This window comes from Caenorhabditis briggsae (assembly GCF_000004555.2).
Source record: "Caenorhabditis briggsae complete genome, chrX, whole genome shotgun sequence".
Lineage (NCBI taxonomy): Eukaryota > Metazoa > Nematoda > Chromadorea > Rhabditida > Rhabditidae > Caenorhabditis > Caenorhabditis briggsae.
The window spans coordinates 11,679,328-11,700,415 of record NC_013491.2 but is presented as its reverse complement, the minus strand read 5'-3'; the positions used below and the strand labels follow the sequence as shown (position 1 = coordinate 11,700,415).

The 21,088-nt window shown below is 36.3% G+C and overlaps 6 protein-coding genes across 6 annotated transcripts; 1 reads left to right on the top strand and 5 right to left on the bottom strand.

Moving 5' to 3' along the window:
• Positions 1–3,086: 3,086 nt before the first annotated feature.
• On the top strand, positions 3,087–5,959 carry CBG05019 (the record flags this gene model as incomplete). Its single annotated transcript, XM_045239816.1, has 5 exons — positions 3,087–3,104; positions 3,609–3,818; positions 3,863–3,964; positions 4,062–4,169; positions 4,676–5,959. The coding sequence occupies 5 exons, from the start codon at positions 3,087–3,089 to the stop codon at positions 5,957–5,959; spliced, it is 1,722 nt and encodes a 573-aa protein (XP_045092818.1).
• A 1,648-nt stretch (positions 5,960–7,607) lies between these two features.
• On the bottom strand, positions 7,608–8,332 carry CBG27755 (the record flags this gene model as incomplete). Its single annotated transcript, XM_045239815.1, has 3 exons — positions 7,608–7,720; positions 7,769–7,958; positions 8,243–8,332. The coding sequence occupies 3 exons, from the start codon at positions 8,330–8,332 to the stop codon at positions 7,608–7,610; spliced, it is 393 nt and encodes a 130-aa protein (XP_045098379.1).
• A 1,846-nt stretch (positions 8,333–10,178) lies between these two features.
• Positions 10,179–11,241, bottom strand: CBG05017 (the record flags this gene model as incomplete). Its single annotated transcript, XM_002644802.2, has 5 exons — positions 10,179–10,433; positions 10,478–10,618; positions 10,667–10,987; positions 11,043–11,159; positions 11,218–11,241. The coding sequence occupies 5 exons, from the start codon at positions 11,239–11,241 to the stop codon at positions 10,179–10,181; spliced, it is 858 nt and encodes a 285-aa protein (XP_002644848.2).
• An 889-nt stretch (positions 11,242–12,130) lies between these two features.
• Positions 12,131–12,891, bottom strand: CBG05016 (the record flags this gene model as incomplete). The annotated part of the gene is made up of 4 exons (XM_002644801.1): positions 12,131–12,207; positions 12,356–12,488; positions 12,535–12,747; positions 12,793–12,891. 4 exons carry the CDS (start codon positions 12,889–12,891, stop codon positions 12,131–12,133), a joined length of 522 nt encoding a protein of 173 aa, XP_002644847.1.
• A 3,017-nt stretch (positions 12,892–15,908) lies between these two features.
• On the bottom strand, positions 15,909–16,572 carry CBG05015 (the record flags this gene model as incomplete). The annotated part of the gene is made up of 4 exons (XM_002644800.1): positions 15,909–15,985; positions 16,055–16,184; positions 16,229–16,438; positions 16,483–16,572. 4 exons carry the CDS (start codon positions 16,570–16,572, stop codon positions 15,909–15,911), a joined length of 507 nt encoding a protein of 168 aa, XP_002644846.1.
• A 3,810-nt stretch (positions 16,573–20,382) lies between these two features.
• CBG27754 lies at positions 20,383–20,985 on the bottom strand (the record flags this gene model as incomplete). The annotated part of the gene is made up of 3 exons (XM_045239812.1): positions 20,383–20,531; positions 20,587–20,740; positions 20,782–20,985. 3 exons carry the CDS (start codon positions 20,983–20,985, stop codon positions 20,383–20,385), a joined length of 507 nt encoding a protein of 168 aa, XP_045098378.1.
• Positions 20,986–21,088: the final 103 nt, after the last annotated feature.

Sequence of the window (21,088 nt, the reverse complement as noted above, 5' to 3'; positions counted from 1 at the left end):
TTTTCAGTCGGTAAGTTCTTGTAAATTTGTCGGACTATCTGCTGCCCATAACTAGCCCCTGTTTTTTTTTCATCTGTTGTCGGGGATCAGATTTCACTGTTCACGCCCTACCCAGCCGATAAGCATATTGTAAACAATTAGCAACGTCTTGCTTCTTCGCTTGCCACTCAGGTGTACTCTTTTCTTATTACATATATACCGTTGTTTTGGCTAGAGCAGGGTTGCAACCGGCCGGGCCGAGATTATTTTTTCTCCGGCCCGGCCCGGCCCGGCCGGAAGCCCCGGCCAGCCCGGCCCGGCCGGTTCGGCCGGTTCGGCACGTTCGAATTTAAGAAAAAACAGAAATTATTGAAGAATTATTTGAATTTATTTCTTAACAAGTAGCATAACAATGTAAAAACCGTATAAATGAACAAGGGGAAACAAAGAAATGGAAACCGGGGGAGAAAATTAAAGCTCATATCAACCAATCCAACAAAAAAGATAGAAAAGTAACATAAAATTAACTAGAAAAATCCCTACAATTAGTGAGAGAATCAGTCGAGCCAGTGTGGAAATTTCGTGGCTATTTGCGAACCCAGAACGACCATCTCCACACGCTTGTACAGTAATCTTGTTCTTGTTTTATCTAACAAAAACGACGCAGTGCTGAACGTAGTCTCACACATGGCTTCACTGGGAACAATCGAAAAAACGAAAAGTGCTGCTGAGTACAGTCCGGGGTATCGAATCTTTTTCTTTTCCAATACTCCTCAACCGATTCGTTCGTTGAAGGATCGTAGCACTCGGAGAGATAATAAAAATGGCGCGCGTTCAAATATTAATTAATTGCCGGCCGGCCGGGCCGGGCCGGCCCGCCGGCCAGCCCGTCAGATTGCAACCCTGGGCTAGAGAGTATTGTACTTTTCACCGTGTGAGGAAACTGAACTTTTCCCACATCTAACATAACGTACTTTTGACATTTTAGGGATTTTTAGAAGTACTGTTGTTTTTAGGATACTGTACTTTTTGGGAGACTGTACTTTTTGGGATAATGTAGTTTTTGGGATAATGTTCTTTTTGCGACATTGCACTTTGCGAGATAACGTATTTTTAGAGATACCATACTTTTTGGGATACTGTATTTCTAAAAATACTATCTTATCCGGTATACAGTACTCTTAGAGATACTGTACTTTTAGGGGTAGTGTAATTTTTGGGATACTGTTCTTTAGGGAATACTGCACCTAGCTAGAGAAACTGTACTTTTTGGGATGCTGTTCTCTTCTAGGATCTGCTACCCATCTCCTGCCCATAACTATTCCTGTTTTTTCCATCTGCTGTCGGGGGATCAGATTTCACTGTTCACGCCCTGCCTGTCGATAAGCATATTATAAACAATTAGCTCCTGCTATTCCTTTGCGGTCAGATGCATTTTCAATTTTCCTTTCACATTGATACCGTACATTCATCTAGAGGATACCGTACTTTCGATACTGTGATTTTAGGAATACTGTACTTTTATTGATACGGTTTTGGCAATCCGTTTATCGTGCATTGTAGATATTTGACTTGACTTTGATGTGAAGAATCTTCCTGGTGACCTTATCGGTTGGAGAGGTGTGAAGAATCTTGTTGGTGACCTTATCGGTCTTTATGGTCTTTATTGCATTCATCCTTACGATTTGTTTTTCCCCTTTTCTCTATCTTTCTCCTCACGGTTTCTATCAGGCTTCACCTGAAATCTACGCCGGTTGGCATTCTTTGTATGTTCATTTTTTGGTAATTAATCTGTCTCCTGAAGATGGCAAGCTGCCGAAACGTCGCATAAATAAATAATTGTTATATAAACTTGTGCCTCCAACCGATAAGGTCACCAAGAAGATTCTTCACACCAAAGTACTGTACTTTTCCCATCTTATGAGTTATTCCCATATCAGGAATACTTTTCTAATGTTAAAAGTACTGTACTTTTTTAATACTCTACTTTTAGAAACACTGTACTTTTAGGGGTAATGTATTTTTTGGAATACCATACTTTTCGGGATTCTGTACTTTCTGGGATACTGTACTTTTAGAGATACTGTAAATTTAGAGGTTCTGTAAATTTTAGAATACTGGTTTTTTATGGAATACTGCACCTAGCTTGGGATACTGTACTTTTTGGGTTATTTTTTTATAAAGATACTGCACTTTTCGAAATCCTGTACTTTTTTGGGATACTGTCCTTTCTGGGATATTGCCCTGTTAGAGATACTGTACTTTCAAACTTACTGTACTTATCGAATACTGTACTTTTTCATCTGCTGTCGGGGGATCAGATTTCACTGTCGCAGTTCACGCCCCGCCCGTCGATAAGCATAATATAAACAATTAGCCCCTGCTCTTCCTTTGCGCTCAGGTGTACTTTTAATTTTCTTTTCAGATATAGGCCGTACTTTTACCTACAGGATACTGTACTTTTGCCACTTCAAGGATTTTTTGGGATACTGTATGTTCGTAAATATGACACCGTTCGAAAACAAATCATTCTAATTCTAAATACTGTAATTTTCTCATCTTACGTTCTATTCCCATTACAGGAATACTATGCTTTTTTATTGTTAAGGATACTGTACTTTTCGGGATCGTGTACATTTAGGGATATTGGCTTTTTTGCGGTAGCGTACTTAGGGGTACTTAGGGATGTTTAGGGATACCGTATTCTTTGGAATATCATATTTTCCGGGATTCTGTACTTTCTGGGGTACTGTACTTTTATAGATACTGTACCTTGAAGGCTACTGTAATTTTTTAGATACTGCTCCTTGTAGAATACTACACCTAGCATGAGATACTCTACTTTTTGGGATACTTTGTTTTACGGATACTGTACTTTTTGAAATCCTGAACTTTGTTGGGATACTGTACTTTTTATGATTTTTTTTTGAATACTTTATTTCATGTAATACCACCATGCTATGAACACTGTACTTTTTCATCTGCTCTCGGGGGATCAGATTTCACTGAATAGTTCACGCCCCGCCTATCGATAAGCATATTATAAACAATTAGCAACATTTTGTCCATTCATTTGTATTCAGGTGTACTTTTCTTTTTCTTTTTACATGGATACCGTATTTTTAGTTAATTGATACTTTACTTTTGCCACCTTAGAGATATTATAATTTTTTGAGATACAATAGTTATTTGTCACTATACGTTTAGAATTACTGCACTTTTTGAGTTACCGTACTCTTTTAATACTATTGTTTCAAAGATACTGTTCTTTTAGGGCTACTGTAATTTTTAGGTATACTGTACTTTTGGGGATACTGTGTTTTTATGGGTATTGTAATTTTAGCGGTACTGTACTCTTGGGAAAACTGTACTTTTTGGGTAACTGTACCTTTTGGGATGGTGTTCTTTTTAGGATACTGTACTTTTTTCATTCAAAAATGTTTCTTTTTTCTTCCCCATGTTTTGGCATCCGCTAGCTCTTAGATATAAACATACACACCTCAAAAACTCTTGGGCAAGATCTCTTTTTAAGAACTTTCAAATGAATTCCAGTTTTCGAAATTGTCAAAAAAGCGTCTTGTTTTCAATATTCTTACAAAAAAATTTAGGAATTCATTCATTTTTTTAAGGTCATCACGAAAAACTCACCGTCCAACGCGTGGAACCACCATGATGTCTCCAGTGACAGACGTCCTGGAGCCTCAGTGATGAAACTGAACGGATCTTCGAAGCATGCCAAATATGGAAAAGTCCAAAATCAGGAATCACCCTCTACTTGTTCCTCGGACACTGAGAACAGAACTGGAAGCTTTGAAGATACTCGAAAGAATAAGAAAAAGGTGAGTAGATCCGGGAACTTCCAGATTTGAAAACTTTGAAACAGAATTCCGGAAATGTCCAAAATAAAGATTCGTCATTTACTGGTTTCTCGGACACTGACAACAAAACTGAAAGCTTAAAAAAGATTCAAAAGAATCAGAACAAGGTGAGTGGATTGAGAATCTGATAATTTTGGTAACTTTTGAGAATTCCATTGAAAAATAATGTGCATTTTTGATACTAATGACAACTTCTATTTTCAGGACAACACGAAATCCATTCAAAAGCTGAAGAAACGAAGTTACAAAAGATTGGAGAAAGAAGAGAGCCAGGATAATCAGTCTCAAAGTTTGAAGAGAGCAAAAAGATCGGTTAGTGTTTTGAAAATCCTAAAAATTATTTAAAATGTTTAAACATTCAAATTCTGAATTTTTCTCATTTTCCTCCGGAGTTGAAATTCAAAAATCACATGAAATCACTTTGCAATTATATTTATAGTATGTAAATTATCATAGCACTTGTATTCCCACTTGTATTTTAAGCACAATTATTTCAATGCCTGTAAGAGGCATCAAAAAACTGTAAATTTCCAATATTTTGGTAATATTATCACAAACGTTTTGTCATCAGTTCATAAATTTTGGATATCTCTTATAGCAATAGAGATAATTAGGCTCAAAGCGTGAGCAGAGATACCCGTCTTAAACGCGCTCATGAGTGGTCTGCTAATGTTTTGTAGTTTGTAGGCTATCAGACTTAACGTTGAACTCCTCTTCGAATAAAGAAGGGACTGTATCAAACTTCCGAATATCAAAATGAACTAGTGATTTTCTGTTTTCCCAAATAAAGTTTGAATCTAATTTCTCAAAATTTCCAGAAACCTGCTTTCATATGCTGCTCTGAGAACATCGATCTCTCTTATTCGAGCTCTAATCTGCTATGCAATTCTGGATTCCAAGACTGCCGAATCCATCCAGATGACCATTTCTGGATCCCTCACAGACAGAATGGAGAATTCCAGGAGGCTATCTGTGACACGTGCTTCGATTATATGGAAAACAAGAAAGGCTGGAGAAAGAAGATAAACACAAATGAAAAAATGGAGGAAGTCTTCACATGTCAAAGTTGCTCTGGACTCTGGCATCAGTGCTGCTCATTTTTTTATGGAGAACCCGAAGAATTTATGTGCAGGAATTGTGCTCCAGAATCTTATAAATTGTTTTTGGATACCTCTGGATCATCCCCTGACTCCGACTTCATCGAGGAAAGGATCAATGGCTTTTTGGAGAATGCTTTGGAACGCAATCAGAAGTTTCAAAAGATCTCAGTGAGAACTTACTTCAATCCAGAGGACTACGCGAAGACAGAAGACTTGGCTCCATCTTCCTGGGAGGAGAAGTTCATTCGCAAGTACGGAAACGTGGTAAAATATGGGTCCCGTGCAATCCACGTCTTCCAGCAACAAGATGGTGTAGATCAAATATTTTTCTCGATCTTTGCTTCTGAATACCGTGACCCTGTTAGAGATGGAAAATCGTGGTTGGTGATTGATTGCCTGGATAGCATCAAACTCTTCCAACCAGCCTCCCTTCGGACTCAAATCTATCGGGAATTGATTTTGAGCTACTTCCACTTGGCGAGAAGCATGGAACTCCAGAATAGCTTCCTCTGGGCGGATCCTCCTCTTCATGGGGATGACTACGTTTTCAACATAAAACCAGCCAACCAGAAAACTCCAAAAAAAATGAAGCTCCAAAACTGGTACATAAAAATGATGGAGAAAGGAAAATCGGATGGTATCATCAAGGAATTCAGAAGCTTTGCGGAAGAGAAGGAGCTGAAGCAGTTCAAAAAACCAACAGACATTCCGATCTTCCAGAAAAGTCTCTGGCCCCCCTTGATGTGCGCTTATGATGTCGAAGGAAAGGAGCTGTGGGAATCGATGTCGGTGGAGTGGAAAATCCGTGGGTCGGATTACTGGTTTATTGAGTTCAATGAGAGTGAGAAGAGTGAGCAATTGGAGGAGATGTGTCAAGAACGTCTTCATCAAATTCTTCTGAGAAAAGAAGAGATGCAGTATCACTGCTTCAAGAACAACTGGCAATTCAACAATCCGAGAAGAGCCAGATTTGCTTCGGTTGGTCTCATTAATCTGATGTAGAAATCGATTTATTGGAATCTATTTGTATCGAATTCATTTATAAAACAGTTCCTTTTTTTGGTAAAGAAATTTGGAATTTTGTTGTTAATTCCCGAATCTCCTTGTTTTCTTTTTTTTAAATCTTATCTTTTATAGGACACTAATGAGTAATTTTTTTCTGTTTCCTTGTTTCCCAAATCTTGTAAATTCTGTTGATATTCACCCACTTTCTGTTGTCCTCTCCCAAATATACATGTCTTCTCCTAATTATTTTTCATCTTCCTCATTCCAAAGTTTTTGATTTTCTTTTCTCCGTTCTCATACTTTTTATGAAATAAAAATGTGTTTTTTGTTAGACTACACTTACTCGGCTGCTGCCCGCAAGTTTTGTGCTGAAGTAAAGCGGGTTTTGCTCTGGCTCTCTGTAGATCTCACCCAACGACCGCTCTAAAGACGCTCAACGTTCGCTCAAACTTATCCTAACCTACGCCACTTGCATCATCTGCGCCGTCTTCGGTTCAATCCAGCATTGATGAACAAAAAGTTGAAAAATACCGTATTTCCTCTAATAGAAGCCCATCTCTATTTGAAGCCCACCTCTAATAGAAGCCCACCCCACGAGGTGCTTCGAAAAATAGAAGCCCACCCTCTAATAGAAGCTCATGGGCGTCTATTAGAAAAAAAAAACGGTAAAGAAAAATTCCAGACCTTTTAGAACTGTGATTTAAGAACTGGAAAATTTCTCAATTTTTGATCTACAGAGTTCCTGAGTGTTGAATTCAGAGATTCTGGAATCTCAGAATTTTATAAATTCTTAATTTTGTGGTTTAGAATTGCAGAATGAAAACTTCGCATTGAAAAAAAACACAGAAATTCAGAATTCTTAACTTCCGAATTGTTAAATTTCTGATTTTTTGAAGAAAATGTTTTTTGAAAATTAATCATTGAAAAATTGAAGCCCACCATCTAATTGAAGCCCACCTCTAATAGAAGCCCACGCTGAAAGAGAGGTTGAAAAATAGAAGCCCATGGGCTTCTATTAGAGGAAATACGGTATACCTATTTGAAATCACTTGACTGACAAATGTAATGATAATAATACAAGTTGAGAGAGAAGCGAAAACGTCAGATTTTTTTTAGGTTTACAGTCATTCAATTGAATCCCACAAGTTTTTCGCTTCGATTCATTAAATTATATTCCAACCGCCTTTCTTTTCGTTTCAGATGGGGAAATAGAAAAAAAGCGAAGAAATGAAAAAATAATTTTTTTAAAAATTGAAAGCTAGAAAATCAGGAAAATATTTAAAAAATGGAGATTTATAGAAGTAGAAATAAAACGGAAAAAAAGAGAAAACAGAAAAATGAGTTTATGAAAAAAAAAATAAAAGAAAAGAGAAAAAGGAAAAAGAAAAAATTCGAAAAATGAATAGTGAAGGATCTAAAAGAGAGAGAGAGAGCTAAAACTCGAAAGGCGAGAGAGTGTACTGTTCTGGAGAAACGCAGAAAAATGGTATAAAAAAACCAAATTGAAGCAACGATCAAATATGGGAAGATGAATTTTTAAGAAATACAACACACTTAATGATTTAGAGAATTACTGAGAAACAACAGGAATGTATCAGTTCTTTTTTCAAATAGCGTGTCGTTTCTTTGGATTTAAACTGGCCGATCAAAAACGTTGCATTGATTCAGCCGACGTTTCAATTTCTTCTCGAGCTTCTTTCTTCATTTTCATGTCGATTCTCATTACATCAGAACGCATACGGAAATTCAATAGCTCTACTGAAATTCATTGTTGATTTAAGGAAATATATCAACAAACCGAATCACCGTAAACAACCACAGCATAAAGGAGTTCGAAGATAAATGAATCTAACGACATAGTAAGATCATATGGTGCCTTGTCCCGTTTTTCGAAACACACTTGGTCATAAACTTCGCAGGGTTTGGGAGGGAAGTTGGCTATGAAGTATACAGGCATGATGATGAATAAACTGATTGCTCGAATGAGATTAACCAACTGAAAAAGAAGAAATTGGTTTATTGACTACTGAGTATACGTGGTACCGCTATGTAGAGAGCAAAGCGACAAAAAAGCCTAAAAATAACTGCTGCGACCAGGAGGAAATTCAAAAAACCTAATCCACACATGAGAAAGTAAACAGTCGACAGTATCTCATTATTTTGGGTGATGAGGAGTGTTGTAATGAAAGTCAAATAACCACTGAGAAATAAAAAAAAAAGAATGAATCGTCATTTTGAATTTCAAATCCTCATCCTGAAAACGGAAAAATCATTAAATACCGAATTGCGGATTATTACTATGTCGTTTGTTGTCATCATAAAGTTGTGCCCTTCTTGGAAGGGCGAGTCTTTTGAAATGAGGCCACCCATGTCTGAAAAGGATATGATCGATTTTTACTCACATCAGAAAGTGAAAGAACAAAAACTATAGCAGACGTTGAAGCAAGACAATGCAAAAAAACTCCAAGAGTAGAACTATTGATGAAAATAAAATTATTTCAGTCTCGACCGTCTCTTCATTTTTACATTCTCTCGCCTGACAGCCATAGTCCCAGTAGTGATTAAATTTGTCATACTTGTTATTCAATTCTTGAAAACTTTAAGCATCGAGCAATTATCATTGAAATATCAGAGGAAATGGCAAGTAACTCAAAATGAGCCCTTCTGATTAGTAACCTTTCAATATGAAGCAAACATCGCTTTTGAATAATTAAAACAAAGTAAAATTCGCTTCAATGTCACATGGAATAAGAACATTATGTGCCGATCCAAATCTTAAATTCAAGCAAGAGATATTACAGAAGTTGAGCCGAAATTATTTTTTCCACATACATTTGGTTAATGGATGGAGTAAAAAAGAATTGGTGGATCGAATGGGCAAAGTGAACATAATTTTGTGATGAAAGAGAATGGATTATGATATGGTTTTCCGTTTGATAATTATTTTTACAATTTGAAGCAATCTGAAAAACGGGTTTTTTTTCAAACAAATAAACGAAACAAAAAGATATATAATGTTTCATTTCAGATCGAAATAGTATTTTTTATTGATGCACCTACTGAACTTGCCAATGTCCCTGGGGTCCTTTTTCTGATGTACCCGGAATTACCGACATCTGATGTTTCTTCTGATCCAATATCCCTTTAAAGGGGGACTCCGACCAAAAATTTTTATTGCATTAAAATGTGTTAAAAATTATCTATTTTCCTAATATTATTGCGAAAAAATTCAAAAGAAATCCGAAATCCCCGAAAAACGCCGTTGAAAATGAAAAAAATTCAAAAAGGTGCCGCCGGGGGACGAGGATTTGAATTCCCGCGCAGTGAAGAAACCTAGACCACGGCGCCTGACAGCATTATTTTCAAGTGGCCGACAGTGTTTTTTAATGTTTTTTACCTGTCGGAGATAAAAGCAAGAAAAATCCGGAAAATTTGTACGGTAAGAAAGTCGCGCCGCTCGCGTGGCCTAGGGGTCCCACTGAAAATCCTCGTCCCTCGGCGGCGCCTTTTTTTGAATTTTTTTCCTTTTCAACGGCGTTTTTTGGGGATTTCGGATTTTTTTCGAATTTTTTCGCAATAATATTCTGAAAATAGATAAATTTTAACACATTTTGATGCAATAAAAATATTGACCGGAGTCCCCCTTTAAACTCAAAGTACGCGTTTCAATGTACCCTTAGATGCAAAGCCAACAAAAAGAGATTTACCGCTTAAAACCAACCATGTGCTAAAACTTATATTGATAACACTGAATTCAGAGTTTTAACCTTTCCAAGCTGTTTGTCTCTTTTGGATGAATTCGCCTTTTTTGAGTGAAAATTTCCACTTCAAAATTGAAGCTCTATTTATGTTATGAAGACAAGAGAGTTTTCAGTTTCATCAAAAAAAGTTCGATTAGTTTTTTGGAAAAACATTTATGGACTTTTGACGGGGACTACAACTGCTATTGTTCAAATCAAAAACCCGGTGTCTCTTTTTTCTATTCTCTCAATTATTTCATAAGTTCTTCTTTCTCCCATATTTTCTCTTCTTCCCAGTTTCACATTATTATACATTTTAAACTGCCCAACCCATCTTATCTGATGGCGCTTGTAATTTTTGGCAGACTGATCACAAAACTGATCATGGAAACAAAAAAGAATGCAAGGAAGTAATCATTTTATTCAAAAAATTGACAAATTGAAAAATTGGCAGAATGCAAGAAATCACACTAAAATCACACTCGATCTTCCGGAAAAACAAAACTGCTAAGAATTTTGGATAACGACTGATGTAACTCATTTGGCGGTTGATTTGTAATCGAATTAACAAAAAATTTACTAGCACTCGTTTCATCATAACCCACCGTTTCCAAATTTGGACCCGTATTGGTTTCAAAAGGAACGTTCACTTCATTCTCAACCAACGTATTCTTCATTGTTTCAGCAAACTTTCTGTCTTTCGATTTTCTTTTCGAAAACCAGTCTCTGATCTGAAAATTCAATTTTGAAGAAAGATAGGGTGTGATTGCTTTACCTTTTTTCTGTCCTGTCCAGTTTGCACAACAAGATCTCCATATGGTATTTTGAATGAGCTTCCTCCAATCTCGGCAAGCTCTGCTTTGAAATGATATTGCTCGAACAACTTCAATTGACTTTGAGAAAACACGCTGCTTCTCTGAAAATTTTCTTTTTAGTTTGATGGCAATTATCAATTGTCACGTACAGATATTCCTTTTCTAAGTTGTTCTTCTCTCATTATCAGTCTTCTTTTTCTGTCTTTCTCATTGCCTCTACCATCTTGCTTCCGGCGTTGATTACATAGCCAGTTGTTTACTTGCTTTATTGTTAAACCGGTTTTACCACTCATTTCTCTTGTGAGTTCAGGCGTCCATCTTCCAGGTAGTGAGTTTTCTCCAAAAGCAAACGTATCTTCAAGAATTCTTCGCTGCTCATCTGTGAACTCGTATTGCTGACGAGGTGGCGGAGGTACATATTTTCCATCCCTCTCGTCTCTTTTTCTTAAACGTGAAAGAGTATCTCGAACCTAAAATATATCGTATCTTTTCCAATGATCTTTCTATTTTTAGCAATAAGCTTACATTTTTATGGGAACATTCAGCAAGATTTGCCAACTCTTCAATGTTGTCGTAATGGTAAAAATTGCCTTCCAAGTAGTAAGATTGAATAACTTTACTAGGATTTCTGACGCTTCTCCACTAAACTCTTATTCGTTATGAAATTGAAACGAAGAAATTTTTTTAAAAAACCGCTTACCTTCTGAACTTTCTCTGTTTCCATGAATGATGGCTAGTCAATGGTCTTCACTTTTTACTGGCGGTATGGTGAAGTGAATTATCTTCTACTAATCAAAAACTGTTTGTCACGCGGGTTTGAAGAAAAGTTGAAAGAGAGAAGAAAGAGAAAACAAGATGTGAAAATCAATGAACGCGCAACTGACGCGCCAGCCAAAGGGGCAAAACATGGTGTGTGTATTTTCCCGTCGTGTGTTTGCGTAGCTTGAGTTAATTTTCAATGTGGGAGAAGTTTTCATTATTTCATGAAAAATCACAACGTTTTGCTCAACATTGAGAATTGAGAGTCTGGGTTTTTTTTCACTAGCGCTGCGTGTGAGTGATGTTTTTTTTTCTGTTTTTTGAAAGCGCGCTCCGTCGCACACAGTGCAAAAAAGCATCTAATTTTTTTTGAACTATTGTCGTAAAAAAATTCTTTGGATTGATTGATAATTCAAAAAATGTTGTCCAGTTGTAAGATATGAAAACCACCGTTTTTGGGTATTTCAAAACAAACCGTTTACTATCCATAAATTATTTAAATAAATCTTCAAAAGAAATAAACATTTACCCATTTCTGATATATTTCTCAACCTCTCAAATATTGAACGAAAATAGAAAACTGATTCTTCTTTTTCATGCATTTTGTCGTTTCATTTTGTCTTTGTCATTAACAGACTTTGTTTTTCTTAATCATCACCATCCCCAATAATGATTCAGTGTTTAAGAAATACAGCGTAATTTAAAACAGAATGAATCCACAAGACAAAAACAGGCAAAGAAAATGAGAGAAAGAGAGAAAGAGAGAAAGAGAGAGAGAGAGAGAGAGAGAGAGAGAAAACGTAATTTAGATATATGCTTAAGACGGATGGCTGTTACTATTGCTTTCAAACGCATCACTTTTTGAATTTCTTAAGCTTCTCGTGGTCTTTGTTCATATACTTGTTGTAGAGATAGTAGTGACGCATTTGGGCTAAAAAGGATGTATTCAGAAAAAAAACAGCCTGTCACAATGGATGAAAAGCACAGTGGCTGAATAATTTCAACTTTTGTCAGATCTTGTCAAGGAGCATTTTGTAACAAGACAAATCGTACTCATACATGAGTAGTCAAAATCTTACCGAAAGTGATGATCATCATGATGAAGTAAGAAATACACTTCAGGGTCAACTTTTCCGGTGTCGTTCTACAGAATAAGATCTGATCACTTGGAAGCTTAGAACACATGTTCATCACCCACCCGATTTGACAGAGCTAAAAACGACAAGCATTCCTTTTTCTTGGTATTCTTTTTCCTCACCACAACATAGTCTTGGATACTTTCGAAGGCAATTGAGTTCTGTTGGCTCAAATAGAGTGACACTAGGTTGGCGATGGCAATAACCACAGCAGCAACCAGGTTCTCACTCGTCAGTGGATTCTTGTCATTCGACGAGCCATAACATAGTAGATGATAGAACACGGCACAGATTTGAATGAGGAAAGTGTAGTACCAAACGCTTTCTTCGGTTTCCTTGAAAATAATACTTTGCAGGAATTTGCGAAATGACAGTTTTACCTGCTTGGCAGCTGCAATCTTCTCTTGTTTCTCCTTAGCAGCCGCCTCTACTTTTTCTTTAGCTTCCTTTTTCTTCATATTTCGTTCGTTTCTACTCATACTGAAAATGTTTTAATCTTTCAAAATTATACGTTCAAAAAAAGGTATTAGCGTCCTGCTCTAAAGTTCTGCGGTCAGTTACATTTGGATTTGCCTTGATGTAAAATAAAGGAAAAGATTACGTGTTAATATAATTCAAGAAGTCTTAAGTTGCTCACATTTTCAGGGAGATTATGAATGAAAAACCGAGGAAAAGAAACAGTATAATGAAAAATTGGGAAAGCTATTGATATGGTAATTTTCCTGAATAAATTTTAGTCAGACGATTTTTGGAAAAGGGGAAACGTGGCGTTTTTGTTGGACGAAATTTGGCTGAAATTCGAATATTTTGGGGGCGAGATCTCCCCTTTTCTTAAATGCATCGGGTAACCAGTTGCAAGCAGCGACTGGTGGTGTAGTGGTGAGGAGGGAGGACGGTAACTGACTAGAGTTGGGTTCGATTTCTCATCTGTCCTTAATTTGTTTTTGTTTTTGGTTTTTGTGGAAATCTTCAAAATGCTCTGAACACATTAAAAAAAAATGTTGTAATACTTAAAAATCGTACTTTACTTAAAAATTTTAAGCAATACATAGTTTTTTGGTGATTTCGTTAATCAACGCTAAAAATGTTCATCCAGTTTTGTATGTCGGAGTTCATTAGAATTGTTAGTTTTCCGAGCCACACAGTGATAAATCAACCAGACATGGTTTGAATCTATGTTTTCACAAGTTTTGAGTGCTACTGGATGATCATTGCAGTACTACAGTCTGTCGAAAATCAGGAAAGGAATCAACATTTCTCGTTTCCGAGAAGAAAATAAGTTATCAAATCTTGTAAAAACCTAATTTGATTGTTTTTTTACGTTTAAAACTGTTTTAGCTCTTTTGAAAATTTTCGAAAAATTAAAAAAAATCAAAGGGATCACCCCATGAAAATCAAAAAAATCAACCCCAAAAACCCCAAAAAACCCCCAAAAAACCAACCCCATAACCCCAACCTCAACCCCAAAAAAATCACCCCATGGAACTTTTTTTTTTAATTTGTTCTGAAAAAAAAAACAAAAAAAAACTGTGAGATTGCATAGATACATCTAAATTTGCAAGCGTAATCAAAAAAACATCCAAAATCTTTCATGAACCATTAACTTTCTATTCTCAAAAGTCAAAAAGTGGTTGGAAGAAATGGCCCAAAAACAGTTTTCAAACGCACTCAACCACAATTTTAAACAGTTTTAGAAAACACAGTATGACTCTAAAAGTTTTTCATGTTTTTTCAAAAAAAAATTTTTTTTGAAAAAAAGTCCTAGGGGTCCCCCCTTTGCATTTTCAAAATTGAGATTTCAAACTCGATTTTCTCGAATCTGGTAAGACCGCAGCAAAATCTGAATATGTATTTGAAAATGTCTCATCCTCAGCTTTCGAATGATATAGGTCTCATATCGAAGTCCCATACCCCACAAACGACCTTCCCTAGTTAGGTTTTTAGAAAAAATATTGAAAAAGAATTTTCTAAGAGTTTTATTCAACAGTGAACTCATTTTCGAAGAGCACTGCATGCATAGAAAGTTTTACGTGATCTCAGTGGCTATGACAAAACGACTTTGACCTCACCAAGAAAAAAGACAACCAATCAGCAAAGTGACTGTGAACTGAAGATAGACAACGAAATCAAACTAATGGAATTTTGTAAACTAAAATGGATGTGTGAAAATTTTGATTTCTGCTTAAAAACAAAATTCGTCTTAATTTTATGAAAATGATATTTTTTCAAAATTTTTCAAAGAGATGGAACAGCGAAACTCTGCTACGGTAAAACTCTAATAAAATCATCAAATTTAAACCAATCTGTCTCTGTTCTTGTGAGAAATATATATTTAAAAAAGTATACTGACAAAATACGTTTAATGTCATAATGAACATTTTGTCAGTACACACTTATTGTTTTCTCTCACAGGAGACAAGATAAATTGGCTTAAAATTAACAAACAGGATGGTCATTCTACCAGTGTTTACGATCAGTTTCAGGGGTCACAAAAAATCAAAACTTTCTTTCTCTGCTTCACTAATCTATATCGTACACGGAAGAGTGAACTGAAGTCTTGATACAGCTACTTCATCTCTGCCTACACTCGAACTATAGGAAGTTTTCCGAAATCAAAGAGCCCGAAAAAAGATATGGGTCTAGAAAACTGACGACGACCGCGGCCTCAAAAAAACTGAAATAAAATCTTTAGCCAATCAGCGGAGTGCCTGGAAAACCGACACGAAAGCGAAATTCAACAAATTGGATTTCTACAGTAGGAAAAAATGAATTTAAGACAAAAAACATCTTACACCCAAAAAAAACGGCATTTCAGTAATTGAAAGACTAGAGCTTTCACGAAAACATATACGAAATATTAAATACATTTCAGTCGGATTTTAATTATTTGCAAATATCAATATGAGATATTGGGTTTTCAATTTCGAATCATGCAAAAAAGACTCAATTCATCCAGGGATAGTGACCATCATGCAAGACTCACCAAGGTAATGACCGGGATGCACAGATTGGGATCAAGAATCAAGAAATGGGACGCTTGAACCTCATAAATGGATTCTCATTTTTTGAAAATGGCGGCGTAAGCTGATGTAGAACAGATTTTCGTAAATCTGTTCAAATTTAACATGATTCATAGTAAATTACATTATAAAAGAAACATGTATTATCAAATCGAAAGTTTTGAAAAATACTCCATCTCAATTTTTCTCTTGGGTCAATTGCAATTTCGAAACATCTGGCTCACATAAATTGGCACCCAAAGTCATTTTTCGAAAATAATATATCAATTTATGTGATTTTGGCATTCAACTTTACAAAAGTGGGAATCGGAAAGTAAGTGAGCGATGTGGGCGTTTTTAAATCATCAAAAAACAAAAGTTAATTTTTTGAAGAGTGATTTTCAGAATCGATTTTATTCCAAACGGGGATTACAAATTTAAAAGTTGAAAGGAGACATCAGGAAATGGAAAATAGATGCGAATGATTGTTAATGGGTTCACTTTTTGGATTTCGGTAGAATTTCATATTCCTTCTCGGTGTATTGCACGTAGAGTTGAAAATGACGCATTTGGCCTGAACAATGAAAACTGACTTCTACTAGACATAGCATCCAGGCCTTTCAGTAGTCAAAACAATCCTCACCTAGTGCGACAAATATCAGGATTGCGTACGAGCCAGATCTACAGTAAATCTGCGCGGGAGTGATCGTATCGGTTGATGGAAGAGAAGGGAACATCGCTATACAAATTGGGAACCATGCGAGGTGCACAAACTGAATGGAAAAATCTTATTGATGCATCACAACTTTTTGCTTACCAGGATATTATCCTGAATGTTTGCGAACCATGATTTTTTTCTGCTCGCGACGATTGTGGCCACGTTGAGTAAAAACATCGCTAGAGCACACAAGAACTTGTTACTCTGAAGTGGGTCTTCCTCGCCGTCAGAGTAGAAACGAAAAAGATGGTAGAATGAACAGGAGATTTGGATCAGATATGTCCACCACCAGATGTCATTCTCCAAATTCTGAATTCAAAAGTTTTTTCATATGTCACCTGTAATAAGTATACCTTTCTCGCGGCTTCAATTTGCCGCTTCCTTTTCCCAATGAGGGAAGGATCCACCTTGATCACAATCTGGTATTTGCGCTGTCTGGGCATTTGCTGAAAGGAATTATAATGTTTGGTAGCACACGCATTAAAATTAAAACTCTAGCTAAAATTGAAAATTAACTTGAAATATTGTGTTGCCTTGGTAACAAAAAATGAAAGCGAGAATTGATGCGAAGATGAGTGCACAAGAAGAAGTTTTGTGCTCTACTTTCCGCTTCACTAATTATATCTTATGATTTCTCTCATGAAAATTATTGAGAAATGAGATGTATGAATACAACGCCCCCACAAAAGATAAAAAAGACTCGAAAGAAGCAACCAATTGAAATATAATTTCTGAATAATTGTAACTCGCTGAAAAGCAAAGGAATATAGAAGCTGAAATATGAAAAGCTCAAAAAAAATCTACAAACGCAAACAACTCTAACACAGAATACTAACCATGACAAATACTACATCTGGTACAAATTTTATCAATATTGGAGAGGGTCTATTTTGGACGAATTTTAGTTGCCATGTACTCCCCCACATGGTGAAACTTCATTTTTTCTCACTTTGCGGCCAAAAACTGGCACAATACTCAGGATATTCGAATTCAAATAAACATTTTCTATTGTTATTTTGCACGCCGGAACTGAATATGGTGTTATCTATTCGAAAATACTGTTAAAATTTTTCACGACAACAGATTTTCAGTAAAATTTTTCAAAATTGGAACAAAAATCAAACTTTTCAGCTGAAAGGAAATGAGCTAGAATTTTTGTTTAAACACAAAAAAATGCTCAAAATAGCAAAAATAAACTTTTCCATGTTGAATCTAATCATTATCTCCAACGGAATTTTCATTTTTTGACCATACTTGTAAAATTCCGGGCCGGCCCGCCAAAGCCCGGGCCTGTGGAAATTTTCAAGCCCGGGCCCGGCCCGGAAGGCCCGGTAGCAAAAATTTTGTCATTTTGAGTCAAATTTTGAGCTTTCAATACAATTTTCTCCATTATTTTTTGTGTTTTTGGATTGTTTGTCTGTTTGATCAAAAAATATCAACAAAGCTCGAAAAATAATTTTTGGTCGAAAAAAATCACATAAGGTTCCCCCGTTATGTGTTTTTTGAAATTGTCAAAATTTGTGGAATGACAGGCCCGCCGGCCGGGCCTCCGAAATTCGGGAAAAAGCCCGGCCCGGCCCGTTACAAGTATGTTTTTGACCATTGTTGGTCACCGTTTGGACCGTACTGTGTGGGTCCGAACCACATGTACATTTTTAACTTAGAAGTATCCCGACCTTCAATAATATCAACTCCAAAAAACAAGTTTGAGTTTTTCTGTACAGTGGACAATAGGCTTGAAGTTGAGTTCTGCAGAGAACGTGTCTTAAAGATCAATTTTAAAATATCGAAAAAAACGGAAAATGTCAGAAATGTCTGAAATTTTATTCAATTTTAAAAATAACAGAGCAAATTTCATTTTCAGAAAAGTCTTAAAGTTGAGAAAATCCTCTCAGAAAATCAGATAGTCAAAAAGAAAGAAAGCTATTTTTGCTCTGAAAACGCAATTTTCGGTACAGAAACAGGTATAACTTGGCTGAAATTGGCGAGCGGATTCTAAAATTCTTGAATGTGAAGATTGGCTATTCTCAACCTATCCTGAAATTTTCATCAAACTCTGCTGAAGTTATCTTGCAAAAAGAGATCCCCTGTAAGTTCCATAACTATGGAAAACTTGGGATTGCAGAATCTCGCCTAGTAAATGTAAACTTTCAGCGCCAAAAATTATCTTTTCAGAAAAACTGAAAAGAATAATCCCATGGCGCGTCACTCTTTTTTCGAAAAGATATAAATGACATGAGAGAAAAATGGAGGACGGGCGAAACAAGCTTGAATGAATGTTTCCCTGGTAACATGAGCGAAGTGCATTTGCTGAAACACAGAGAAATGGGGAAGAGTCACAAATAAGAGATATGTGCTCCCACTTATTTTTTTCAGTTTCAGTTTATATTCGGGGATAAGGAACAGAGGAGAAACGCTCAGCTCTGAATGAAATGAACAAAACGAAACAAGAGAGACTACGGCAGCACCCTAAGATGAAAATGAGGGAGGGCTTTCTCTGAACACTCTACCAAAAGAAAAGTTTGTGAGGGAACTCAAAAAGCCGGAGCAGCAGATTGGTTGCCAGGAAAAAAAAGTGTGGACTTTTTTATATAAGTGTTATAACTTTTCGAGTACTGATACGGAAAATTAATTTTCTCGTACACTCGGAACAAGAAAAGTTACGCTGATTGCTTTAAAAAAGCTGGAGAACTGGAAATTGGTCGTGACCTCATGAAGGTGAGGGTGAAAAGGAGCAAGCGTGATAGTAAAGGTGGTTCTGACAATACATTCATAAATAGCAAATCATGTTTCGATTTCAACGGTTAAAGGAGGGCAGACAGCAAAAATTTCGGGGAAAATTTCAGGGAATGTGTATTTTGCCGTCGCGGTGTTCGCACCTAAAGCACGCAATCCCACGCGCAAACATTTTCATTTTTTTATTTCCCGACTTTATTTTTTTCATTTTTTAACGAATTCAAACATTAAAAAAGCTCTTTTTTCTTATTTATTATAAAACCCATATAAAAGTGAATTTTTTATGTAAATTTAAAGTTCTATCGACCGATTATTTTGCCAGTCGCCGGTGTTTTTTATAGGCATGCGAAAAAAAACTATTTTCTCTTCGATAACCGTTTCTTCACTGTTCCTATTTATCTCATTACTTCTCGTTATTACTCTAGGAATAAAAACTGTTTTATGACTAGGGTTTTCAGAGACGTCTCCATTTTTACTGCTTCCTTCACCTTCCGACGACCAGCCCTGCACGAGGATTGTTTTAATTATGTGGTTTTTTTTTTCAATTGTTATGTCTCTTTCTAAAAATTAATTGTAGTTTTTTTCATAATTTATTTGTTAACATAATAAAACAAGTTTCTTCATTTTCAACTGATTTTGGTACCTCGGAGCGAGGCCTCGGCGGCACGCTGGTAGCCCTTCAGAAATTCCGAGTTCAAAAAGTTCAATCCGAAGGAAACAAGGGAAGAAAAAAGTAAAAACACCAGCAGGGATTGAACCTCTGACCTCCTGAATACTAGCCTAGAGCGTACCCACTACACTACGCGTGTAAGAGGCGACCATCGCGTTTTTCACATTATAAAGCGACGCCGCAGCAGCAAGCTAGTGAAGAAATTAGGGTGACAAAAAAGAGCATTTTTTCGTCCTTGAAGTGTTTTTTTCAGGTTTTTAAGTACATAGCTATATTTATACTTCAGAGTTATATCTTTTCAGTAAAAATGAAAATTTTGAAATTTTTGATGTCTACCCTCCTTTAAGATCTATGAGAATTAAAATGTAATTTTTCATAGCAGAGGTGTGCGGGGAGAATCATTATGTTTCAAAATTGAATTATTACGAAAATACATCCTTATCCTAGAATTTTTTTTTTTGGAAAATTATCCTCAAGTATTCTGAAAAGTTTTTAGGATTCCAACACATCTCGGTTTTGCACGCAAGTAGCAATAGCATGAGGAGCAGCTACAAAGTGTTGCCAGAACTACCATATACACTTCTGAAGCGGTTGAGATCAGTATCTTTGCTCTTCGGAAAAAATCTCAAACCGTTCCCCGGTAAAACGTTAGAGATAAATCACGGCGTTTCTTGAAACGACCTCAAACGTGATTATTAACGACTGTTAGTCAGTCCTCGTTAAATTTTGAAACATAGTGTGCTCAAACAAATTTACTTTTAAGAAATACACTCTGCCAAAAACTGAACAGTAAAAAAAAAGAAACGAAAAGTAAATCTTGAATAAAAAATTCAGTAATAGGAAAATATCAGGCATTCGTCGCCGCTGGATTTTGCGAGCTTATCGCGTCCGTTCGAGTGATCCCAACATTCGTTTGACTGTTAGTGGGAGATTTGTAACTGAACGGATTCAGCATGCTGGCATCTTCAAAAAGCAAGGAGAGTCGTTTCACTTCCGCTGAAAAAGAAAAGCTCACAATGTATTGTTTTCCTTAATATTGTATAGCCCGTACCGTACACAAGTCCTAAGGGTACATCTTGCGATACCATTCCAAGAAACATCTTTTTGTAGAAAGCATAATCACGATAACCAATATGAAGTTCCGTCGTTGCCAAGAAGGTAGGGAGAAATAGAAACAATGCTAATTTTCCCATAAGTTGGAAGGACTGGAAAAAAACAGTTCTTAGGCTAAAAAATAAACAATTACCGAAAATATTGTTTGCAATGCTCGAAGATTACCGTTGCAGATGTAGGCAAAAATAGGTACATTTGCAATACAGAGAAACATGAAAAGGTATGATTGATTTCTCAAAAATTCTCTCTCGCTCCCATCCACATTCCATGCCAGATAAAAGAAAAAACAAACTCCTACTATGCATTCTACAAGCAGACTGCCATACCAGAACCACATTTCCCATAAGGAGTACTGCAAGATAAATGTTTGCAGAGGAACTATCTAGGCTTACCTACATATTCTTCGCCGTGGGGGAATGTTCTCTGAGTCACTCTCACAG